Consider the following 24,564-nt stretch of genomic DNA (forward strand, 5'->3'; position numbering starts at 1 on the left):
TTTCTGTGACAGGTGGCAAAACGATGACTATTTGATCACTGATCCCTGCTGATAATGTGGAGAAGCTGCGGAGATACGTTAGACCCCAGGTGGACTGAGTGGCCATCAGAGCCAGCTCTACAGACGTGGCACTAATGAGCCTTTAATTAATGACTAAAAAGATTCATTAGTTCCACTGATTCAGTGACAGAGAAGCCCCATAAACAAATTTATCATTTCAGCACCAAAACACACACAGAGAAAAACACATTTTATGTTTTAGTGGTTTTAAGTCATGATCAGTGAATATCTGAAGAGTAACAATAATGTTTCATCCACTGTAGAAAGGACTTTTAATTGAGCAATTTTTTTTCAAAGTCATAAAAAAATTTCTTAGCTCTTTTCTTCTTCAAACACTTATGTTTATAACACAATTTTTCCATAAAAACTGCTGATGTGCTTCGAAAAGGAGTGTAAAAGTATGATGTTGGGTTTATTTTTTTAAAAATATACTACTTTAAATAAATTCAGAGTTAGAGGACTGAGTCACGTTGTATCAGGGTACCGTTCTGAGAAATTTTGTCTGGCAAAAAAATAATAAAAAATTAACGTCAGATAATTTAATATCAACATGAACACACACACACCTTCACTGCTGTAAACCACTCCGCACACGAAGCCCACAGGTAGTTGTAAATCTGCTAAACATGCAAATACATGCACATGATGGCAACATGCCAGAAGCAACATTATAATCAAAAAGCCTGTTGTGAAAATGAGCTCTGTTTCATAACTCGCTGGTATTTGCATAGTAAACAAAACCTTTTTCTAGAAAGGATACTCCTGCAATGAATTTGTTTATCTACTGGAAAAACAGGAAGACAAACATGGTTTGGAAACTGCGTTGACAGAAGAGCTTAAGAAGACATGGAGCTTAAAGAGAGAAATTATTTCAGAAATGATTAAACTCTGACATGAGCATAAAGGAAATGAAAAACACGCATTAAAATATCTTTAAAACCACAAATATTCCTGTAATTTTTTTTCTTTATTGTAATTATTCCTCTAAACACCCAGTATATCTAATTTTAAGCATAGTGAAACCGGACAGAAATGTTCCTGAAATGAGTTCATCTAGTGATGAATTAAAGCTCAGGCAGGACACACAAATGCAACCGTTTGTCAACCTGCTTTCTAACAAACGGTGTCAGGTGTTCAGTTTAACACAGATATGGTATCTTGTCACAGGAATAACGTGTCCATGGTTTCCTCCTCTTGGTTCCAGCTTCATCAGTATTCTCAGGGTGAAACAAGGATCATCCAGGCTCCTGAAACACATTTATCTTGTAGCTAATGGTGATATTACTCTCATTTATCAAAAAGCTGTGGGGAAGTCAGTGTAGCCATGACAGCTACTGATAAACATTCACAACTTTTTGTAGAGTTAGCAGGCATTCATGCGGTGCCGCTAATGTGAAGCAACAAAAACCCTCGTTATAATTAGCGCCTTCACTTAAACCTGCACCGAACCACAAGAAAAAACATGATGGATACATTCTTGATCGACTGGAAACTCATCTTTATTCATGGCTGCTTATTTTTGTTTTGTTCAATTATCACAGTACTGTGTGATGAAAGTTCCAAAACTAAATTTTCTTAAAAATATCAAAAAATAAAATCAAGACAAAACTTTGCTGCCATCTAGTGGTGAGTTGAAGGAACTTAACACAGCAGTTAGAATAAATGTCTTTTTGTGAGCTAAAACATTGAGTTTGTTGTTGTAAAAAGAGAGTATTGTCAGAGTTGCATGGAAACAGGCGGTGCTGGAGACTGCAGCTCCTGGTCCAGAAGCCGGAAGAGCATAGCACTTTTGTTGCTCTGCAGGGTTTGTCCCAGGGAGCGGTGGAGCTGAGCCTGCAGGTAGTGGACGTCCCGCAGCCGCTCTTTACAGTTCAACTTGGTAAAATACACTGCAGCCTCATTTAGTGTGTCAACAGCCAAAGCTGCCAAACGCAAATCTGCCAGGACACATAAAGAAGAGTGTCCATGTAAATGAACAACCACATAACATGTTGGCAGATGGATTCTGGTATGGAGTGGAGTCTATGGGGGGTGATATTACCTGGTTGACCTTGTCCGTTTGGCCTGAACCCAGCCACAGCCAGCTGACAGCGAGCAGCCAGCAGCATGGTGCGCCCTTTGTCTACGACAGCTCCGTGGGCCAGAACAGGCTCCATGGCTTCATGAAGAACACTCAGAGCCCGCTCAGGAACCCCCAGCATCAGCTAGAGAAAGAGAAAGAAACAAAGCAGGACACTCAATAAAACTTTTCTGTATGGCCACGGGTTCAAAAAAATTATAATGCTCACAAATGACATCAGAATTTATAGCTGACAGCAGAAATACAGACACCTTAGAAATGCATAGATTACCCTTTCAGTTTAACAAAAAAACAGAACAACTGAAACTGTATAAATGAATAAGATCCACATCCTCCTGCATTCAAGAAAACAGCTTGATTTAAAAGAACAAAAATTTGTGAATATTAAATGTAAAAGTTAAATTCCTCCCGATCAACGTCTGATTTTAGTTCGTATTAATACCTCCAAACCTGCATGAAGTGATGTGGATATACATGGTATTGTAACATTTTTTAAACAGATTTTTTTTTTTTTGTAATTGGGGTTATGTAGAGTGTTTATGAGTCAGTATCTATATATATATGTATATATATATATTGTTCGATTGAACTGTGAGGAAAGTCTGAGTTTGAGAAATTTTCATAACGCTAAAAACAGAGAGAGAACTCCCACTAATTGTCTAATTAGAATATGTGATGTCATGGAGGATCCAAAATGGCTGCCAAAACGTGAGCAATGTCAACAAACCTGTGCATCAATAAGAAGACATGCCATCTTTGAAATGATGTATAATGATGTTTAGGACTAGAGCTTCCTAAAATTCAACACACTGGTGTAAAATCCTGTCAGCTACATGAAATGAACCCGATGAAAGCTGAACAAGGCAGCGTAGAGCAAGAAGTTAGGAGAATGTGTATTGGACAGATGGATTGTCAACTTACAGGTCTGTAACATCCTGTCTTTATAAAATATAGTAATACTAGTGTAAAAGTAAAACATGCTAGATAATTAAAAAACCCAATATGTTGTAGGATCCAGCTTGGAAGGAGCTGAAGCTTCAGGGAAATCAGGATTTGTGCACTTTAATTCTATAAGTAAATTATTGATTAGACATGCAACAGCAGTTGATTAAGACAGCCACGTTATACATTTCTTGTATAAAAAGCAAAGCCAGAAAATGTTTATTGGTGCAGTTATAACATAAACATGACCTAGAGATGCTGCTATAACAAGACAACTGGTTCCTGGTTTGATAATGGTGGCGATTGTCCACTGAGCACGTGACGAGTGCTCCCTCTCTATTTTTAACTCTATGGAAATTTTTTAAACTGAAATGACTGCCGTCTACTGCTGATAAGACACTGTCTGCTCAGAAATGAAGCCTGTTTTTGTTGTCGTTGTGGCTCACCTGAGTGAAAGCCAGATGAAGGATGGATTCTGAGACCAGGGACTGCAGGTGGTGCTGTCTGGCCAGAGTCAGAGCCTGCAGGAGAAGAGGAAGAGCCGTGGAGAAGCCGGACGACTCCCAGTGCAGCTCAGAGGTGGACAGCATCACTCTGAACGACACATAAAGTGGATCGGATGTAGACAACAGATAAAAAACGTCTTAAACCAACTATAAGATTAGAAAATAGATTATAACAGCAAAGTTGGTTTCAAATTGAAAAACAGACAGAGCTTAGTTGTTTTTTCTCTCCTTTACAAATCCAGAAACAAGCAGCAAAACAGACAGACATCCAAAAATAAGAGAAAGTAACCTGATGATTATCTCCGTGCATTTCGTCTTCTCACAGTGAACCTGCAGACGCTGCAAGATGTTGTACGCCTCAGTGCTGCGGCCGAGCGCCTTCAGAACTTGAGCTTTCCTGTCATAAGACACACCGTCACTGCTGCGGCACAGATTACACTCGGATGAGACGGTAACTGCTCAGAGAACTGAGGTTTGGTGTTACCTGTAAAGCCCTTCTGTTTTGTTTAGGGCAGAGATAGCTTTCACCAGCGGCTCTGCCAAATGGTATTTCCTTTCGTTCATGTGTCTTTCAAACTGGATTTTCAAATCGCATAACATCCAGAGCTAAACAGTAGAATAATATGAACAAAAGAGAGCATTACTTTTACTCCTAGAAGAAAATACTCCAGATTAGTACATAATTCTATAATGACACCTTTAAGTCACTGATGAAACAACATATTTACTCAAAATCAACCAAAAGGAAAACATTTCCAAAACAAACAACACCTCATCTTCAATAAAACCTTTTAAAAATAGATCAGAAAACTTTATTTGTTGTGCAACTTCAAATACAAATGTTATAAAATCCACAGAGGAATTCTACCTAGCTTTGACCAGCCTGTCACCCTGAAAACTTGAAAGTCTTGCTTCTTTTTTTTTTTTCTCAGTAGTTTATGCAGACTGTCAGCATGTCACATAGATGAGAGGGAAACACACCTTCGCATGCTGTGTGTGAGGAGGAAACTGCTCTTTCAGATGCTGGAAAATCTCTGATGTGGCACCATACAGGCCCTGCAACAGAAACAAAAAGGTACAATGAGTCCCTCCACCCAGGAGCTGAAAGGCCAGCTTGATTTAATGCTCATTACCCAAATACACTCACTGGGAAGATAACGAACCTTCCCAGTGAGTGACCAACAGCAGGACAGAAAACAGACGCACAAAATGAGATCAGATGTGTTACCTGCTCGGCGTGCAGCTCGGCCAGGTGGCACAGCGCCACGGCGAAGGCCTCTGTGTTGTTCTGATGGACCCCGAAGTTGACCGGCTCCAGACTGCTCATGTTGAGAAGCAGCTGGGCCTGCTGCAGAGCCATGGTGCTGCATGAAACAAGAGAGGCCACATTAAAAACAAAAACACGTTCCCATTTCTGTGCTGTGAGACATCTGAAGTGTGCAGAGGACGTTCAGCTGTCAAACATGCTTATCCACGCGTGAAACTTCTCAGTCTGATTTGATGTGAGATGAGTGGGGAAGAGCTTGTGTGTCCGTATGCGGTCAACACTGAGCCAAACTGACAAGTGTGTGTCACGGTGGCGAGGTGGAGAGCCTGACCTCTTCCCATACATCCTCCATATGGACGTAGTCTGAGCCAGGCTGATCTCGATCAGCTCCGACAGGCTCTGCTTCCAGTGCAGGATGTCCGTGTCTTTCAGCGCGTCCATCAGTTTGTGTGCAGTCTTACCCTGCGTCGCCCCCTGCTGGACCAACGACTGGATGCCCAGAGACGCCAAGTACTACAACGGAAAAACAACATCACTTCACTGACAACTAATAAACTAAAACAGTCATAGACTGACTGTTTACAGTACAAACATATGTGGAACCACACCTTTGTCTCTCAAATATTTATAAAAGCTTTAGCTCAATTTCACAAGTCAGTTCATTGTTCTCATCTTCAAAACAAACATTAAGATGGAAAACATTTTCATCTTATAATTACCTACAGTATATTCCTATGATTTACGAGGCAAAGAGTGAAATTATTCTGAGTTCATCCAGAAGTCCAATTCATCATTAGTACAGTTTGAAAAAAAAAAAAAGTAAATCCTATATTAGTTCACAGATCAGTTCCCAGGTGGATACAAACATACAGACGAGCTGAAAACATTGTACCTCCAACCACAGCTGGTGTGGAGGCGTAATGCTGCAAAATAACAACAACAAAGCTCCTTCCAGATTATTTATCCTCATCTAACTGCAGCTGAACGCGTGGGTTCTGCAGGAACAGGAAGAGCGTTTATCTGTTCAAAACCTGTGGTGGCAATTTTTATAAGCCTAAACAAATACTATAATAAAGCCCAACCTTCAGCACTTAAAGGCCAAGCATTCCTCGAAGGAATGGATATCACCCACAGTGTTTTATGCCAGAGTGTTAAATCAACTCATCTTATGATGAGAAAGAACAGAGTTAAAGCTGTTTTGGTCAAACCTTGTAAATGATGTTATGTGTGATCTCATACGATATTGCAAGCAGTCTACAGCATCACTGAATGATTAGAATTTCCCTAATATTTGCGACTTAATGACAATAAACTGCTAACTACATTTTCAAACCATTTAGAGACTCATCTTAAAACAACCGTTCTCAGTTCTGTGCCATGACACAATCCTGTGCTGCAGTTCTTCAAACTGGTGACTGGGTTTTCAAGCTGATACACAAAAATCAACCCACGGCACATGTACCAATAACACAGATACTACGCTAAAATTATTCAGGTAAAGACTAATAAAGTTCATTTTGTAGAAAACAACAAAGGTAAAATCAGACGGGGCCGGTTCACATTTGGTTTTACAAAAGCGTTTTGAATCCGTTCTGAGTGATGTGACTGCAGGCGATCCGCTCTGAGGCCTCTGCTCACATTCGGGATACCCGAAAACGTTCTGCGATCGGATGTTAGGAACTTTCGAATCAGGACATCAGTGGGCCTGATGATGATTCTGTAACAACTCATTTAAACGTCTGAACTATATTATTATTTCAACAATAACACAGCAGAGCCATTTGAGTCGCTTTTTTGTTGCGTTATCTCCTAATAAATAATTACCTCACAGACGCAACATATAAAAGAAATAAAGGAGCCACAATGATTAGTACCTTTGCAGAGCTCAGAGCTAAAACCATTCACCACAGTGAAACATGGTGCTCTGACAGCTGTTTTACAGCCTCACTGTGAACGAAACATCAGCCCTGGGTTTAATTAGGTGAATCTAACGAGACATAGTGCTGTTGTTCTGTGACTGACAGCACATTATATGGGCGAGCGGGAGTCTACCTGCGATCATCGCTACGAGAGCACCAGAGATAAACTCCTGACGATTTTGCATAAGTGAAGTAAAAAGTTAGTTTATTCACTCAATAAGTGGTTCGTTATGATCTTTTACACATTCACTGTAACTTTCAAAAGACTTTATAGGAGAGCAGATGGTTGTCTAGAGCGAGCTAAATGTGCTTCTTTTAAAATCTTAAAAACTGCATAACTGTTATAACTCCTGTAGTTTGTAGCTGTCCTATCAGGATGAGCTTGGTGTCAAATTGAAGATATTTTCAAGCTCTATCCAAGGGAGCCAAATTTATCCAGTTTGCTGAAACTTTATTTTTTTGCCCCACTGGTACATTACAGCTGACGGTGAACCACAGCCGCTGTCAAACAACTCTAAACCACAAACACTAAATCAGATAAACTCACCCTTACAACATCCTGTAATCCTCTTTCATTAAGAAAATCCCAACAAAACAGACCTTTTCACAAAGGATTCTAATAAACAGTTCATTAAAACTAAAAAAAACAAAAACTAAATGCAGTATTTTGAAAATATTCCCAAAGCAATGCCATTTAATTACTTTAATCAGCCGCAGCTGAGCAGACTTCTTTTAAACCCCAGGACATCCGCTCAGCTGCCTGCGTGGTGTCTCCTCGTTCAGCAGGATGTCTCACGTCTACGAACGAGACAGATTCCTGTTCAGACTGCCAAACATATGCGGGACACAAGGGGTCCAGACCAGCTCTGCAGGTTGTTTGAGTATCAAGGTTTTCACACAGAGGCAGGAAGCCTGTATCTGAATACTTGTGTTAATGAGATATTTAAGACTGTTGTTTTTAATAAATATAAAAAAACATAACAAAAACTGTTCTTTAGGACTCCCTACATGCTAATAAGAAAGATTTTATAAGTTTGGAAAAACAACAAAATGTAAAAAAACCCGAAAGGGTGTAAAACTTGGGATGCTCGTTCACCACCTGAGCAGATCCAGATGTTTTCAGTTTGTGTGAAAGTGTTGAAACAATAAACCAAAGTCTCAGTCTTCTGAGAGCTCCCGTCCAACTCACCGGCAGGCAGAAATGAGCGGCCATTTTCACCGAGTCCTCAGTTAGCACGGTGCTGTCGGATCCCTTCATCTGTTCCAGTGTGTAGAGCCAACTCTGACAGAGAACGCTTGGCTTTAATTCACAACCCTTCGGGGTAACTTTACTGAAATCTAATAAAGCAACAAAAAAAAGAAGCATATGTTGTTTTACCAGACAGTGCTGCAAGCAAACATGATCATTGGACTCCTGGGCGATCCGGATAGCCTCCTGCAGAGCCAGATCAGCCTGCTGACTAAAGGAAGAGAAAACATGGTTTATTCTCTCCTTGAAAACTCGTCACACTCCTCCAGCTTTTAAACTTACTAGTGGCCAAAGCGACAGTGCAGGCTCGCCAGGTTGAGAGCGGCGTAGCGGAGACTTCGACCGTAGCCTTCATCTCCGTTGCTCTTTCCCTCGTTGCCGGACAAGATGAGGCGGTCAAAGTAATGCAGGAGGCTGTGGGCTGAGAGGAAGATGTCCTGGACTCTCATGCTGTTCAGGTAGTTCAGGTAGTGCTGCAAACAGAGAGGAGAGCCAGGGAGCTGTTGAAGCAGCCGGAAATCACTCAGGTTTATTTGCTAAGCGTTACGTAGATGGACCTCACCGCTTCTGCAAAATCTGGGTTGAACTTCAGCATGTTGTTGAGCTCCTCCTGCAGCGCTGCAGGCTTCAGGGCTTTGTTCTCGTCGTTCTTCAGAAGATACGCCTACGGAAAGACAGTGGTAACGTCTGTCAGAGGCCTTTCGTGCTACAACAGAGCATCTAGGTTTGACAGTTCGGGCAGGAAATCAACTTATCTGAACAAAATGACTCATAATTGATTTAGTTCAGGCCATATTTATCAAAACTCACCTGTCTTGCAAGAAAGTATTCAGCCTGTTTTTGAGACAGAGGACCTCTGCTCTGAGTATTGTCACTCCTAAAACAAACACATAAAAATCTGCTGTTAATATTCATCAGGGAAACAGTTATGGTTTTGATTTTAGGTTTGAAAGTCAGCATTAAATTTACAAAGTAGTTTGCTGCATTTTGTCTTTTAAAAATAAAACAAGCAAAGAACAGCACCACTAACCGAAGCTCTGACTCGTGCAATGGGACGTCCAGCTCTTCTTTGTCCATTCTGTCCCCTACAGTGTCCTCGGTGCTGGTGAGGTCCATATCCGAGTCGTCTGCGACCAGCACTGGCAGCCCCACCTGCCCGTCTGTGGGCTTGGCGTAGTGGCTGTGGTAGTACTGCTGCAGGGACTTGTAGAGCTTGTAAACTTGACTGAAAGACAGCTTGTTGTACGCCAGCAGCATGTGTCTCATAAAAAGACCTACAAAGCAGGCAGAACACAGAGTAACACCAGAGTTTCTGAGGAAAGTCACAAAAAAAAAAAGCTTCCAATCAGACCTCCACTGTGTCAGCTTACTCACCCACAACACTGGTTTTATAAGCCTCAGAATCAAACGCAGTGAAGGGAGTGGGGAGAGTGGAAAAGAAATACTCCATGTCTTTCAGCTCTCCATCTGCCATTTCATGTAACCTTAAATACAAATACGCCTCCATTAACACGCTACACAACACTGCATCCGGAAAGTTAGAAAGGTTTCTAAAATACAATACATAACCACAGAAAAGCAAAGTCAGAAAGTCTGTATCTTCTTCAAAACCCATGACAGAAACCATCAGGAGCTCAGCCTTCAGTCAGCCAGGACAGACAAATGAATTCAGACTGAGCTCCATCAGCACTGACAGACTGTCGCTCTGATGGCCATCAGTTGGTGTGCAGTCTTGTTAGTCCAGTAGAGTCTGACAGCAAGATTAGGGTTTTAGTTATGTTTTTGATGGTAAATCTTTAAATTATACAATTTCAATAAAGCAGATTTGTTTCTTATATGGAATAACACCTGATGAGGACAAGTAAAAAGTACTGTATTTTCAGTGTCTTCAGTAGCAAAACAGCAGGTCTAAAAGCATTAAAAATTGTGAATTAAAAAAGAAGGGTGGCATAAAGACATTATTTAGAACTTTAAGTTTCTAGATTTGTTTAAATAAATTTAAAAAAAGATTAAAGTTGGTTAGTGAGGATACAGGAATGTATTTTATGTGAAAACCAAAAAGTACAGTTTTTAATTCCAGGAACATTTTATTTTTTCCTTTAGATTTGCAAAAAAAACTTACATTTTTCAGACTTTACTTATTACCTTAGTTTTACTTTAAAATGATATAGTACTCAATAATAGTATTTTTAGTGTGTATAGATCAACTATGTTATGCTGTAGCATGTTCAGCATAAGTAACAAACATGTTTGTTATTTATGGCAATTTTTACACAGAGTCCCAACTTTAAATATAAAGTGTTGTGTAAAATAAAATAAACAGAGACTGCTGTGAGTGGTAAATCCTGTAAACCTCTATTAAGTTAAAAATAACAATTATTATTATTAATAATATTTCTTTCTTTTTAAAAAATGGCCATTTTCATTTTGAAGCCATCTTCAAGTTCAAACAACATTGGGAAGAAGAGGCTACAATAAAACAGGAAACATCTTGCAACTAAACTTTCTGGGCTAAGTTGCAGTTTTGAAAGATGAGGCAAAGTTAGCCACTCTGTAGATACTTTGCTCTGAGTGACAGGTGGAAAACGTTCCTGTGATGTGTCAAATTGGCGTATATTATTCCATTAATATATAATAAACACTTCTTCCTTTAGAATAAGGACGAAATAGATCATATGGTGGTGCATGATGCTCAGCCAAAGTTCCCACATGAGTCTCTGAAGACACCGATCAAACAAAAATAAATACAATATTATAGCCACTTTTTTCTCCTAGCAGCCAGGGTTGAACATGAGGTGATGACTTAACAGAAAAAATGATTCAGACTCAAATCTCGGGTCAACAGAAGGGGGTCATTAAAAGCTGCTAACAGAGGAGATAACAGAGGTGGACCTTTCACTGTTCACTGTCTTGATTTGTAGAAATGTGCTGCTGGGATCAAATTTAAAATGACCTGTGTTTCTTCACACAACAGATAATGCTAGATTAGATCTAGGTTAAACCAAATATTGCTCTCTGAGTTTGCACTTTGCTGAGACAATGAACCACAGAAGAAGAGTAAAACTGAGGCAGCAGACCTGAGTTTCACAGCGTCTGCAGTCTGAGGACAGCACTCCTCCACAATCTTCAGGAACTGGCCAAGAGTCAGGTCTGGACCCTGAAACACCCCAATGAAAACAAAGTAAACATCACCTGCGTCCACGGGATGAAAGCAGAGTGGTAATAAAACAAAGGCAGACCTGCTGGAGGGGCAGGATGAGCTTGTTGAGCCGCCTTCTCTCCGGCAGAGGGGTCTTGGTTGCGGTCATCTCATACAGCAGCGCCAGCACGGAGATTTTATACGGAGTCACCCAGTCTTTAATGCCGAACACGTTTGCGTGGACCACCCCGTTCGTCATCATGGGGTTAAAGTACAGACTTTCATGCACACTCGCCATCTTCACTCGGTTTGCAGTCAATGAGAAAACTTGTTAAAGGCAGCTCGCTGTCAAAACAGACGCTGGAGACCACCGGCAGCTAGCAAGCTAACCACCATATTTAGTTATTCTGACATAAAAAAGCAAAAATACTGAAGCCTTTATCCTTCCCAGCTTGTGTATGATGTTTCTTAATGACAGCCTGGAGATGTTTTAGTCTCTTCGTCGCACATTTGTCCTCTTATCTTCCAAATGTTAAGGCAAGTTGCCTCTTTGCTTTCAAACCGCCCTCCTTCTGTCGCATACAAAATACGTCATTAAGCGGACCTTCCGTTTTCTCCTATTTAACGTTTAAAGGAAATAAAGATGGTATACGAAACTAGGACAGCAACAATAAGTAATACTAAAATCTAACTGAGATGTTAGGGCGGTCTGCAGCCTTCACAGAAATTTGATATGAGAAACACGCGATCATAACATGACATTCTTATTTTGAAAGTCGCAACCGGACGTCTTAACATGCCATTTTATCTGCTTAAATCGTAGCAGAAGTAGATTCCCATAGGCGACTCTGGTAATTTCAGCTTTCCACAACAACCTGTTTTTCTATTCAGGACCACCATGTTAAACATCCTTCTTCTCAGGACAGTTTTTTTTTTCAGTTTTTCAATCAAATGTATTAAGCTTTCAGTTTCAAATATTCACAAATACATTCTTCCTTAATATATTTTAGTGAAGATCTAAAACAGCACTCCTAATGTTTAAAATCACATTAAGACATCTACGACCCAATTTTTACTGACTCGTAGGTTTTATTTTAAATATCCAACATGAAACACTAGTCTACAAATCTCCTAAATCATTTTGATTTAGGAGATTTAGGAGATCATTTTTTCCCAATTTTTTTTTAAACTAAAAGTCATTTGAAATATCCAGTATTCATTTTATGACCAGTTAAAGAGCAATTTTAGTAATTGGCATAATGACTAGCAAGAATTATATGCACATGGATATTTGACAGAGTGCAGGTACGAAATATATACATATATATGACTTTTGTAGATATTTTAAATTAAACTTTCTCCTTCTACAAATTTTGTTTCAGATAGCCACAATGTTAATTCCAGATAAAAAGAATTCATTGAAATATCTGCAGCTAAAAGTCTAGAGCAAAACAATGGGCAGTGACATGATTTGTCTTGAAATAAATGATTTTTCAGATATTAAAGGTGAATCTTAATGAAGTCTTTGCTGCCCTCCCGTGGACAACATGGGGACTGCAGTAACAAAGTTAAAGTTAAAAGACTTTAAACATAATTTGACACAAATATATAGATTCACTTAATTACTTTCCAAACTACAATAAGTCCAAACTAGTGGTTGCCACTTTATAAATTTGATGATAATTCGTCTAAATAAAATTGAATAAGACGTAGTGAGATTTTGTCACACTGGAAACTGCATCCAACTTTCATCAAGTAGTTTTAACATAACAATACTTCCTTTCTGAACTTTTATAATAAAAGTGACCATTTTGAGCGTGAACCTAAAATTTACCTGTTAGAGGGGGGGGGAGAGAGAGAGAGATAATTTACAATTCTTTACATATTAATTTTTATGATTACAGTAATTGTTATAGCTGTTTACATTATCATCTGTTTTTATGTATTTATTGTACATAATTTTTCTGCTTTATGTTTTTATTCCACTTTTGTCATTTGATCATGCAGTGAACCACAATGGAAATAAGAATTTTCACTGACCGATTTAAAAACATTTACAAGATAAACATATAAAAAGCTTCAATTGCTGAAACTGAAGCAGTTCTTTGAGGCTCACAAATAAGCATTTTTCAACTGAAAGTTTCAGAAAAAGTAAATTTAGGTAATTTTTTTTATTTTTAAGATGTTTTTTACAAGTATTCTGTGACACTAGAACGTAAAGATATTAAATAAATAAAGGCCTAGGATGTCTTGAAAGAATGCATATCACCACTGCCTTTTATGCTAAGTTCCTTTTGAATGAAATGAGATGGAGTTATAGCTGGTTTGGTGAACCTCACAGTCAAATTTTGAAAATGACATAATTATTTACAAGAATCTCGTGAAATGTTGTGAGGTAACCCGAGATCTGTTAAAACTCGCTATATGTTGAAGATGACTTTCAGCTACTACCACATCAAAGTTTAGCTCAATATCTGTCAAACTGACTGAGTTATAGTCATTTTTGTATTGGCTAATGTTGATTAGCTGTGGTGGCCATCTTGAATTGGTTTGACTCCAAAAGTTAATAAGTTGTAGATGTACCTCCAGTGTTTATTTTCCAAGAGTTTCACTAAAATCTGTCTTGTCCTGTCTTGAACACACAAACACAGGTAAGGGCAAAAACATTCTTGGCAGTGTTCAATTAAAAAAATGCAAAGCTTTCCAAGTTTGTCACGTTCATTTCAAAATGTGGTACCAATAGTTTTAATCTGTATTATACTGGAAGCTTTAAAAGATACTATCATTGCCTGTTTAGACCACATTGTTGATGTTTTATTTATTTATTTTTGACAGATGGCTATGTCAGCTCTGGAACCCTGGAGTGGGATGTTGGCCCCGCAGCCGTGCAGAGGGCTTTCTGCCTGTTGCTCCACACATGCTTCAGCAATATGTTGCTCATCTGCTGCTGCCAGACCTGTTGGAGAGGGAGAGGGGTTTCATTTCTATCAAGATGGAGATTTATTTTTGTTTCATTCATTAGGTAAAAAAAAAACTGTGAACTTTTGGAAGTGGAAAATCAACACTAATTGAAGCATTTTTAGCTTTTTTAGCATCCAGGCCATCACCAGTTATGTGCTGCTTCTAATGATTATCTGTTAGCAAGTTGTTGTTTGTCTGTTAGCAAAATATCTCGTGATCACTGGATGAGTTTTAATGAAACTTTCACAGAGGAATCATTTGATGAACATCTACAGCAGATTATTTTTTAGAATCAACCCAATTTAAAATGGCTGCCACAGTCAACTAAACTTGAAAAACACAAAATCGTCTCCAACTCAGGCATTTTTACAGAGGCTGACCTAGAATTTGGTGTGCTAGTAGCCGAGACTTAGTCTTAAACTTGCTGGGAACGCTGGGACTTCAATTCTTAAAGTTTTATATTTCACAGAGTTCAAGCTTTCATTCAGGGGCAGATCTGCAGAGCCTGAGTAGGGAAGATGATAAATGTATGATACAGGAAGAGTGAAGAAAAACGACTCAACCTTTTCCCCAGAAGATGGCAGTATTGACCTGGTCCTAGGCGCAGACGGGATCAGGTTCTCCTCACGAGGCAGGACCAGGATTTTACATCCATCTCGTCTCTCTGTCACCCCCTCATTGATGTGAAGTCAGCAGACAGACAGTTATACCCGTCTTAGTTGGTATTTTTTTTGGAAAGCTTCAATAAATTTACTATAAATTCTTCTGTCAAGACATGAGTCATCATAAGCTAACAATACCAGCTGTATGACTGCAGAGTTTTTTGGGGTGTTTGCTGTTCGGAGGAAGCACAAACAAACTTGAGTGCAAAGTTTTGCTTTGACTTTGATGTAAATTTGTCAGTCTGTCACTCTGTCTGTCTTAAAAAAAGGGACAAAAAATGCTTGCAGACCTGATCTAAAAGTATCTTTAATCTGACTCTGAATCAAGCCTTTAAAAACCATCTCATTCATAGCATAGTTGGCTCTTACTTGGACAGGTTTAAACACTTAGTTACTTTATAAACATTACCGTCTCATACACAGTAGATTATTACTGCTGCCGCACTTCTTCTTACTTTGTGTTCCAAACAATCCAGTTTACTTCTTGTCTTTTTAAAAATTGGACTGCCGGTATTGGTCAGCTCGATGTCAAACTCTGCAGAGTGCATCAAAGCAGATCTTTGCTTGATGTTGGCCCAGTTGGACAGGCTTTAAGCAACAGTTGGTGCTGTGATGGAGATACGCAGCGGAAGAAAGGGCTGGACTGAAAATAAGGTGTTTCTGTCAGTACAGGAGCTGCATATTTTATGGAGGACAAAAACTTTCCGCCATAAAATATGCCCAACTCTGACCTTTAACACACACAAAAGGCCTTAATACAAACTTAACATCACCCTGCCAAAGCATAGTATGTGCTTTATATGATAAACTGGATGTGGCCAGGCTGCCCAACATTAATTTGATTAAAGAGCTGTGGATAAAGGCACTTAAATATAATAACTACTCGAAGAACATTAAAGACCCAGCATTCCCACCACCTTTCCTGCAGGAGTTTTAGACTAAGATGATCTTATGTAGGGAAACAACGGTATTATAGCTCAACCTCGAAAATAACATTATGTAGAATCCATCCATCCATCTTCTTCCGCTTATCCGGGGTCGGGTCGCGGGGGTAGCAGCCTAAGCAGGGAGACCCAGACTTCCCTCTCCCCAGCCACTTGAGCCAGCTCCTCCGGGGGAATCATTATGTACAATAACTTGTAGCGCTTGCAGTATGTGTTATGAATGACTCTCAGCTGCTACTAAAGCAAATTTTAGCTCAGTATGTGTAAATATCCACAGTCTTATAGCAATTTTTCTGTTGTCTAAGGTCATCTGGCTGTGGCAACCATCTTTATTGGGTACAAAAGTTAATAATTGCGTGCATGTACACCTGATGATTACTGTCTGAAAGTTTCATTAAAATCCATTCATTGATTCCTGGGATAATTTGCTGACAGAAAAACCGAGTTGATTCCAAAAAGTTAGTTTTTTTGGTAGGTTGAATATATTTCTGTGATTTGTTATACTTCAGTTTTGTGTTTGAGATTTTTTCTTGTTTTTCGTACATTTACGTGTTTTATCCCTGTGTCGCTGCCCAGCCCTGCCTTCAGAGAATCATTCACGCCTGTCCTTCATCAGCTCGTCAGCCTCAGCTGCTCTCACTCAGTAATCCTCCCTCCCAGGACGTTACGCTCGTCCCATCAAACTGTTTTGCTTCCACCTCCTCGCTCCCTGTGTTCCTGTTAGGTGCCCGTCTTTTAGTTTTCATATCATTAGTTTGTTTTGCTTCCCTGCCAGCTTTCTATTATTAAAGTTGTTCCTATTTAGTTCCATTTGCTTCGGTTGTCTGTGTTCTGAGTCCTCTTCGTTCCAGTGCTACCTGACAAATGCAGGTTTTTTTCTGCCGTAACCTTTTTTTTTCATGACAACCTCAAACACAGTATCTGTATTCCAGTCACATCTTCCTCCATTTTTCTACAGATCCTAACCACAGAGGCACTAAAACCCCCTATAGACAAGTTTGCACTGCGCTTTATGAAAATATTCACTTTGTTTTTTTAAAATATACACTTTTTTTCTACCCTTTGCAGTTCAAGAATTTTGCGTACTCCTATCACACTGTGCTTTTATTTTTTGTTTAAGTCAAGCTGTATGTGGAGATTTTCGTCCCTGCTGGTTTTGTCTGAGTCTTTAAGTCTATGGGACAGATTACCAACGATAAACTTATTGTAGCTGAGAAATGACAGAGCTCTGTGTGTACGCTGACCCTGAGTCCGCCTCCTGCTGCTTGCTCTGGGACTCTAAATGGATTAAGTTGTCAGCTGAATAGCTCATTTGAGATTTTTAATATCCAGACTGAGGTATATCAAGCAACCGTCTGGCAAATGGTGTCATAGGGATTCACTTGTGTTTTATTGCAACTTTTCTCTCTGCACCCTTTTCTCATCTGCAGTAAGATACGGTCATGTCCTCTGTGATTCCTCCGGGGTGTTCCACCTGTGCATTAATAAGACACTCAGCAGACTGAATAAAACTATATTCAATCAACTCCGGAGAGAACAGGAGTTTTGTTTTACTTCAACTCGATACAAAAAAAAAAAAAAAGAGTGGAGAAATTGAAATCTTTGCTGCATCTATTATTTCTTGGCCAGTTTTTACACTTTGGCAGATTTGCATTGGGTTTCCTCCCACCCAGACTACATGAGAGCTGAAGGGGCACTCGAAGCGTTCACCACCTCCTCCAAGACTGGTGCTGGTTTCCAAACTTACGGCCTCACAGAAAATGAAAATTTAAACGCTTGTTTCTTTTCCAACGTTCAGCATCTCCACTAAGTTTCATGACGTTTGCTTTGCTGGATGTGTGCAATCAACAAACAAACTGTTGGCTCACGCACTCCCTCCTCCGATCACGTCTCGGCAGAGCAAATATGAAGAACACAAACAGGACAGATTCATGAGGGCTTAATGGATTTTTAGAAAAGAAACAAATCGGAGCCGAAGCTTGCTGACGTTATGTGAGAGGTCAGGAGCCCCATAAGGGACATTTACACAATAACCACCCATTTTAGCCTCTTTGCAAGAATTTATTTAGAACTTTGAGTCATTTTTAAAATTTATTTTGTCCACGGAGCTGAAATGGTGACAGTGTTTGTGCTGGAAGAACAGAAAGAAGTCTGTGACTACAGAGAAAAAACACAACAGTTGTTTGTGTGCTCATGCGTTTCTTTTCTCGCGGCAAATGTGTTTGGTTTGTTGAGCTTTTTCTTTTTTTTCTTTCTGCCTGTTTGTGTATCTGTGTGTGCTTGTGTGGGTGTGTGTCTGATCATAATATCTCAAAATACAGAGAAACAATCCACACATTCCCCAAACTGCATTTCATTACCACAGAGGGGGACCTGATGTTAGTTTTTTGAAACACAAGTAAATTATTTGAGAAGCAAATATTTTCACCGGTAGGATATCTTGTTTGTTTTTCATATTATAAGATATATCACTAACTTATATGCTTACAATTTAGGTCATCTGAAAAAAAGAAACTATATAAAATTGTTCTAATAACAGAAGAAAAACAGAGTAGTTACTTTTTTTGTCTTTTTTTCTACCTGTATTTTATTGTCATAGTCATATATTTTTGCACAAAAATTAAACACTCTTCACGAAACATAAACAAACTAAATTTCTTTTGGCAAAAAATAAAAAAAGCTTAATATGTCAGACATTTTTTTCAGTTAACCATAATAATAAAAAGAATATGTAAACAAACAAACAACAAAAACAAACAAGAGGCGAAGAAAAAAGTCAGTCAAACGATTTTTATCACATCATCAACAGTACAATGTTTGTTTAAATAAAATTTTATTTTCAAAAGACAATTATTCATGTGAGTAGACAATGAACTAAAGCTTTAAACATTTGCAAAAACATTGAATATATATCTTTTGATTAGAGTTTTCCTGTTTTAACATAGTTAACAGAGAACATAGCTTTCATTCTGTACAAATGTACTGTGTGTGTAAAAAGCAACAAAAAGTGGTTTGTAGCCCTAATAAACTGCAAATAGAAAAAACTAGCATCTGAGTGCATTTTGCTGTCACCGTCCATGACAAAGTTTTAAAAACAGATCTTGTACACAGTATCTGATGGGGACGACTCTCAGCCACTACCACACCAAATGTTAGCTCAACATTAATTATTTCTTCTTAAACAGTACCTTTATTTTACTTATCTTAGTTTTTACCACGTAGGCCTTTTATTAAACTATTAAAATGTTTTTAAGTCTTAGCTGGCCATCGGTACCCTTAATTAGCCTTTGGTATCTATAATTCAGCTTTTATCAGGTCTCATTAACTGAGGTTTTTTAAATCCTAGTCTAGTTTATGATCACTTTCATTATATGCTAGTTTGGTTTTCCTCAGTTTATTTTTATTTTTATTTTATTTTTAGTATGACTTGTTTTAGATAACAACTTTAAACTTTAAATTGGGTGTGTGTTTTCATGGCTTCTGTTCGGCTGAGGTTTTTAAATTCTAGTTTAGTTTATGTTATATCGTAGTTTGGTTCTCCTCAACTTATCTTTGGTTTATCTTTAGTACGACTTAGTCTTATTTAGTGTCTCATGTTTTATATATGTTTAGCTCTATATTTTCGATATCGTTGTGTGTTTTATGACTCTGTATTTTTATGTTCGCATGTTGTAGAGCACTTTGTACTGCCCTGTTGTTGAAAAGTGCTATATAAATAAATTTGACTTTGACTTTGACTTTAAACTGGGTCGACTCCAAAAGATAATCAGATCCAGTGATTACTTCCTGAAAGTTTAATTAAAATCGGTGCAGTGGTGTATGAGATATTTTGCTGACACTACAGACACACACTCAGGCAAAAACATTACTGCCAACCTTTTACATTTTAGCAATAATAAGGCCTTCAAACAAATCCGATGTGCAATATCACAGATTGCCACCAGGAGATAAATATCTTCATCTTTGTAGCTCTTATTTAGTCTTTGCAACATACAGACATAATGAATATTAAAATAAACAAACCAAATGTGCTGATAGACAGAAATCCACTTCATTCTTTTATACAACAGCCTCAGTCATTGTATACTTGAAAGAGGAACACATCAGACAAGAAGCCTTCTTAAATCCTGCTTGTCTTGGATCCAAAACAGTGAATTCATGCAAAGTCTGACAAATTGGTAACTTGGAAACTTTTAAGATTGTTTATATTCTCAGACAAGAGGAATGCACTGAAACACTTAGAAATGTTAGAAAATACCTGCATAAAATATGTGAAAAGGACATTAGGACATTGTGACGTTAGACTGTTAAACAACCTTTTTGGCAAAAGACTGCGAGATAGTTCTGAAATTATGATACTATGAAGCAACAAAGTAATTATTTCGAGAGAGTGAACGCTGACCCTAAACATAGAGTTATAAATGAGGGTACCACAATAAATTACGATCAAACTATCCAATCATAACATCTAGCTTTGCTTGTGACCAGTAGTACCTTCAAAAAGGACAAGAATTAACAGAACTTGTGCTGTTTACTCAATGTGCAATGGTTATTGTGAGTAGAAAAACTAGATAAACCTTTTTGAAGAGCAAAGTTAAAACATAGTAGTACTGACGTTGAAGGCTCTGTGATGTCAGATCACTGAATCTGATTTTTAGTTAATAAATTGAAGAGTTAGGTACCACTGTACCACTGTTGGAGGACTGTCTGTTCAATGTGTTCTCACTGTATGACTCCTAAAATATTTTTGAGGCGAGCCAGTGACACACTGAACTGAAGTTACAACATTACCTACAGTCAGTGGACAGATGTACATTGGATGGATTTACTGCCAACCTATCGAGATAGAGGTGAAATAATTGTATAAAGTTTGAGAGGACTGTATGGTATACTCCAGGTAAAACAAATCATAAGCAAAATTGTTTTCTGAATGAGTCAACTTCAAGTTTTCTCTGAAATCTGCCTGACGTAAATGTCTCAAGGATATCTTTATCCAGCTCCCACTCACTGATTTCTACTCTCTTTGTCTCTCAGTGTTCAAGGTAATTTATTTAGTATACTGCAAAGTAATTTATCATTTTAAATGAGTGACATGAACAAGGCAGCAGTCACAGATGCTAGATGATTATTTACAGTAACAAAAACCAACAAAAACCCCCTCTGAATTAGATTTGTTTGGATAGTGCTGTTTTGAAAAAAACTTTAGGCTGGAGAAGCAGTAGAGATTCTTGTTATGCAGCTGAGGTGTTCATCAAAGCCACTGTTAACGGTACAGTGTGTAACAATCAGTGATTCCCATTTGTCAAGTTGAAAATAGCAAACATTTTAATTGCTGTTCACTACTGTATCTATAGTTGCCAGACTTTGTAAAAGAGTAAGCGAGAGAAACCATCATAACATAAATTAGCAAGCTGTCAGAGCCACTGAAATGGGGAAAAAAACTTTCAAGGAGATACAGAGACCGCTAAACATGACTCACAGCTGTTACCCGATTGAAGAGGTATGCTAGAAAAGCAGAAGTCAGAAGCATAAGTAGAAAGCTCTCAGTCACACCACGCAAAGTGACATAACTATCTGTCCTGAACAACTATTGTTCAGAACTGAAACTGAACAATATTGGAGAAGCGAATGAGACACAGCCTATGGCTAGAGGACCTACAAACTGGCCTAGCATCCTCCCAGATCAAGAACTAGTATACAATACTTAACAGTGACATACATTCAAGACAGAGTGTCAAGTATGAAGAGTTGGTCTGAACCAGGCACTGTCTGGACAATAGGAAAGTACACGCAGCCTTCATCAAGAACTCACTGGGTAGGTTGAAGATATCTCTAGAGGCCAAATCAAAGCCAATTGCACAACTTGAGTGCAACATATACCAAGGTGATGCTCTGTTCTTGCTGCTCTGCACAGACCTCAACCCTCTCAGCCAGATCATTGCAAAAAGTGACAGTGGATACCGGTTTTAAAGTGACAGTCATCAGTCACCTCCTCTACATGCATAACATCATGCTATATGCCCAAAATGAGTGAGACATCAACTCACTGATCCACCTCACCAGGATACACAACAAGGACAGTGGAATATCATTCAGACTGTATAAATGTAGTTTTATGGTAGCCAGGATGATCACGACTGAAGGGGTTGAATTACACAAAAGCAACATTACAGATGTCCAGAGAAGCTCAAAGGCCTTGCCATTTCCCACAAGCAAATGGCAACCATAAAGAGGTTGCAGAATAGTGATGGGTATAATGGCTCTTTGGTGCCAAAAAAGAGCCACCTCCCAAAGAGACAGTTCTAGGGCTCTTTTTGGTAGTTGAAAAAGCCAGCTCAGAGCCATCTCTTTTGGTGAGCTGAATCAAATGATCTGGGGTCTCATTTATAAAACTGGCGTATGCACAAAACAGGGCCTGAAACTTGTGTACATCACTTTCCACACAAAGTTTGTGATCTATAAAACACAAAGTTCATGGGAAAATGTGCAGTCCCTCACGCAAACTGTGAGCCATGCGTACTATATACGCTTGTTTAGGAGACAGGGGAAACTGGCGACACAGATGGTGAAGTGGGGAATTGAAGCCACACTGCATCATGATTCCTCTCAGATATTTAATTTCACTCCATCATCAAACTTTAATCTTAGGTCGACTTTATCATGAGCTTTCAAAACAGAAGTTTTATTTATGCTTCTGCTGGTGAGCCATAAGTTTTCTCCCCATCACATTCCTCTCCCTGGATGATCACCAGGGTGATGTGTACCACAGATTAACACACAGTAGCTACAGTAGCTACCCCATCAGGCGCTACCTCCTAACCTCCTTTCCAAATCCCCAGAGCACATAAGAGGCGCGCTTTAATAGCACTCACACCCGCCCGATCAATTTTCGGCATGACACTGGCCAACCTTCTCTCAAAAGTTGTCAGTCTGAGTACGCAATACCCCCACTTGTGGCTGACAGGCACTGGCGGTGGCCGGTTAGTTGCTTTTTTGCCTCCACCCGAAAATCTGACCACTTTTTCTTCATCTTGGCCATGGTCCTCTCTGTCCCAGTCACTGAATTAACAGTGGTAATGACGTGTTGCCACTCACAACCCTTCCTTTTATTAGTCATGCCACTACTGTGGCTCCCAAAAATGAGATATTTTTCTGTTCTCCACCTCACTCACCAGCACATCAATTTCTGCCTCTGTGAAATTTAGTTTCTTCGAGCTTTTCTCTGTGGCTGCCATTGCTAACCATGAAATAACGTTGATCAGCTGGCTCATTTAAATACACCTTCACTTTCATGAGGTGCTTTGCATTGACCATTTATGGTTGAATGTGGGCGTGTGGAGGGCAGAACCTGAGACGGGACCTTGTGTGCAAACTTTTAGGTACAGGTGTGATTTATAAAGGGAAATTGCTTGTGGTTTTATAAATCTGAATTTGGTTTGGCATACGCCATTTTTGCCTTTTGGGCGTGCGCCCACTTTTAGTATGAATCCTAGGCAATCTTTTATAAATAAGACCTCTGGATTCCAGAAAAGAGCAGTAATCCCGTCACGACAGCAAAGAAAGCCAGCCACAACCAAGTACAAACAAAGAGTGATACTCTTTGTTTGTACTTGGTTGTGGCTGACAGTCAATAATTAAGAACTCTGTGGGAATGTGAAAAAAAACACTGCAAAGTTCAATTCTAAGCAAATTGTGTAAATTTTAACGTTGTCTGTGCTAATGTGATAAATGCATTGTCCCTGCTGTTTTCCTTACGGCTGCTGCATGTTTTAAGGGTGTCTCTGCTCCAACACACCTGATTCAAAGGAACGAATGACCTCAGCAACTTGTCATGAAGTTTTGCAGAAACCTCCTAATGACCTACCAATTAAAAGCAAGACCGCTGAAGCAGGGAAACATCTAAAACATATAGGTCAGTGTGTTCTGAGCACCAGGACTGGGAAACACTGAACTAAGCCAAAAGAGGGAGAACGGCTGGTGACTACTGAGCATCAGAGCCACTATACAAAAGAAAACAACAAGGATCCAGGAATACAACAGAAAGACTGTCCTTGTGATGAAGTGAATATCTCAAGTAGCAGAAATCCAGTGAAGAAGAAGAACAGTCACAGCATGATAAGCTTCTGCATGGTATGTGCAACTGGCAAATTGAGAAAATGGCTACAATTAAATCCTAAAAGTGGCTAAGGAAAGCTGGATTGAATGACAGAATAGAGGCACTAATCATTGCAGCATAAGAACAGGCCCTCAGCACAAGAGTAATAGAGGCTGGGGTCCGCCACGCCGGACATGACTCAAGATGCAGGCTGTGCATAGATGCGACAGGGACAGTCCAGCGCATAATAGCAGGATGCCAGATGCAAGCAGGCATGGAACTAAATAACCAAGAGCTGAAATAGTGTACAGGAACATCTGTAGGCGCTGGAGTTCCTGTAAAGAGGGAGGCTTCACCAAGAATGGTGAGCATGACAGGAACTTCCAGATCCAGTGCTAATGGATTTAGTAACAACATAATTAAAAAGCAACACGAGAAGCTTCAGAAATACAAAGAGCTGAAAGATAAAATAAAGAAGTTGTGGAAAGTCAAGGCCTCAGTGGTTCCAGTGGTCATCAGAGAAATTGGGGCTGTGACCCCCAAAGTGGGAGAATGGCTCCAACAGATTGAAGAAAAAGATTTGAGATTTTTGTTGCAGTTGAAAGAACAGCTAACATTGAACCCTAAAGCTGTTCAGCCTATATAATAGTATCTAAAATAGTATTTCAGCTATAATTTGTATAATTTTAAAACATGACTGTAATTAGTCTGTAAAATGTCCTTATAGCTTTTCATTGATT

General features: G+C 39.1%; 1 protein-coding gene across 1 annotated transcript; it reads right to left on the minus strand.

Annotated features, from left to right (window-relative positions):
• Positions 1-1,537: 1,537 nt before the first annotated feature.
• On the minus strand, positions 1,538-11,880 carry anapc5 (anaphase promoting complex subunit 5). The gene is made up of 17 exons (XM_017414531.3): positions 11,263-11,880; positions 11,101-11,180; positions 9,398-9,507; positions 9,054-9,297; positions 8,834-8,900; positions 8,586-8,687; positions 8,306-8,496; positions 8,153-8,234; positions 7,964-8,056; positions 5,187-5,368; positions 4,817-4,952; positions 4,570-4,644; positions 4,073-4,194; positions 3,878-3,985; positions 3,529-3,676; positions 2,102-2,264; positions 1,538-1,997 (listed from the first exon to the last, which is right to left on the minus strand). Exons 1-17 carry the CDS (start codon positions 11,458-11,460, stop codon positions 1,777-1,779), a joined length of 2,322 nt encoding a protein of 773 aa, XP_017270020.1. The 5' UTR covers positions 11,461-11,880; the 3' UTR covers positions 1,538-1,776.
• Positions 11,881-24,564: the final 12,684 nt, after the last annotated feature.

Source organism: Kryptolebias marmoratus, linkage group LG1 (assembly GCF_001649575.2).
Source record: "Kryptolebias marmoratus isolate JLee-2015 linkage group LG1, ASM164957v2, whole genome shotgun sequence".
NCBI lineage: Eukaryota > Metazoa > Chordata > Actinopteri > Cyprinodontiformes > Rivulidae > Kryptolebias > Kryptolebias marmoratus.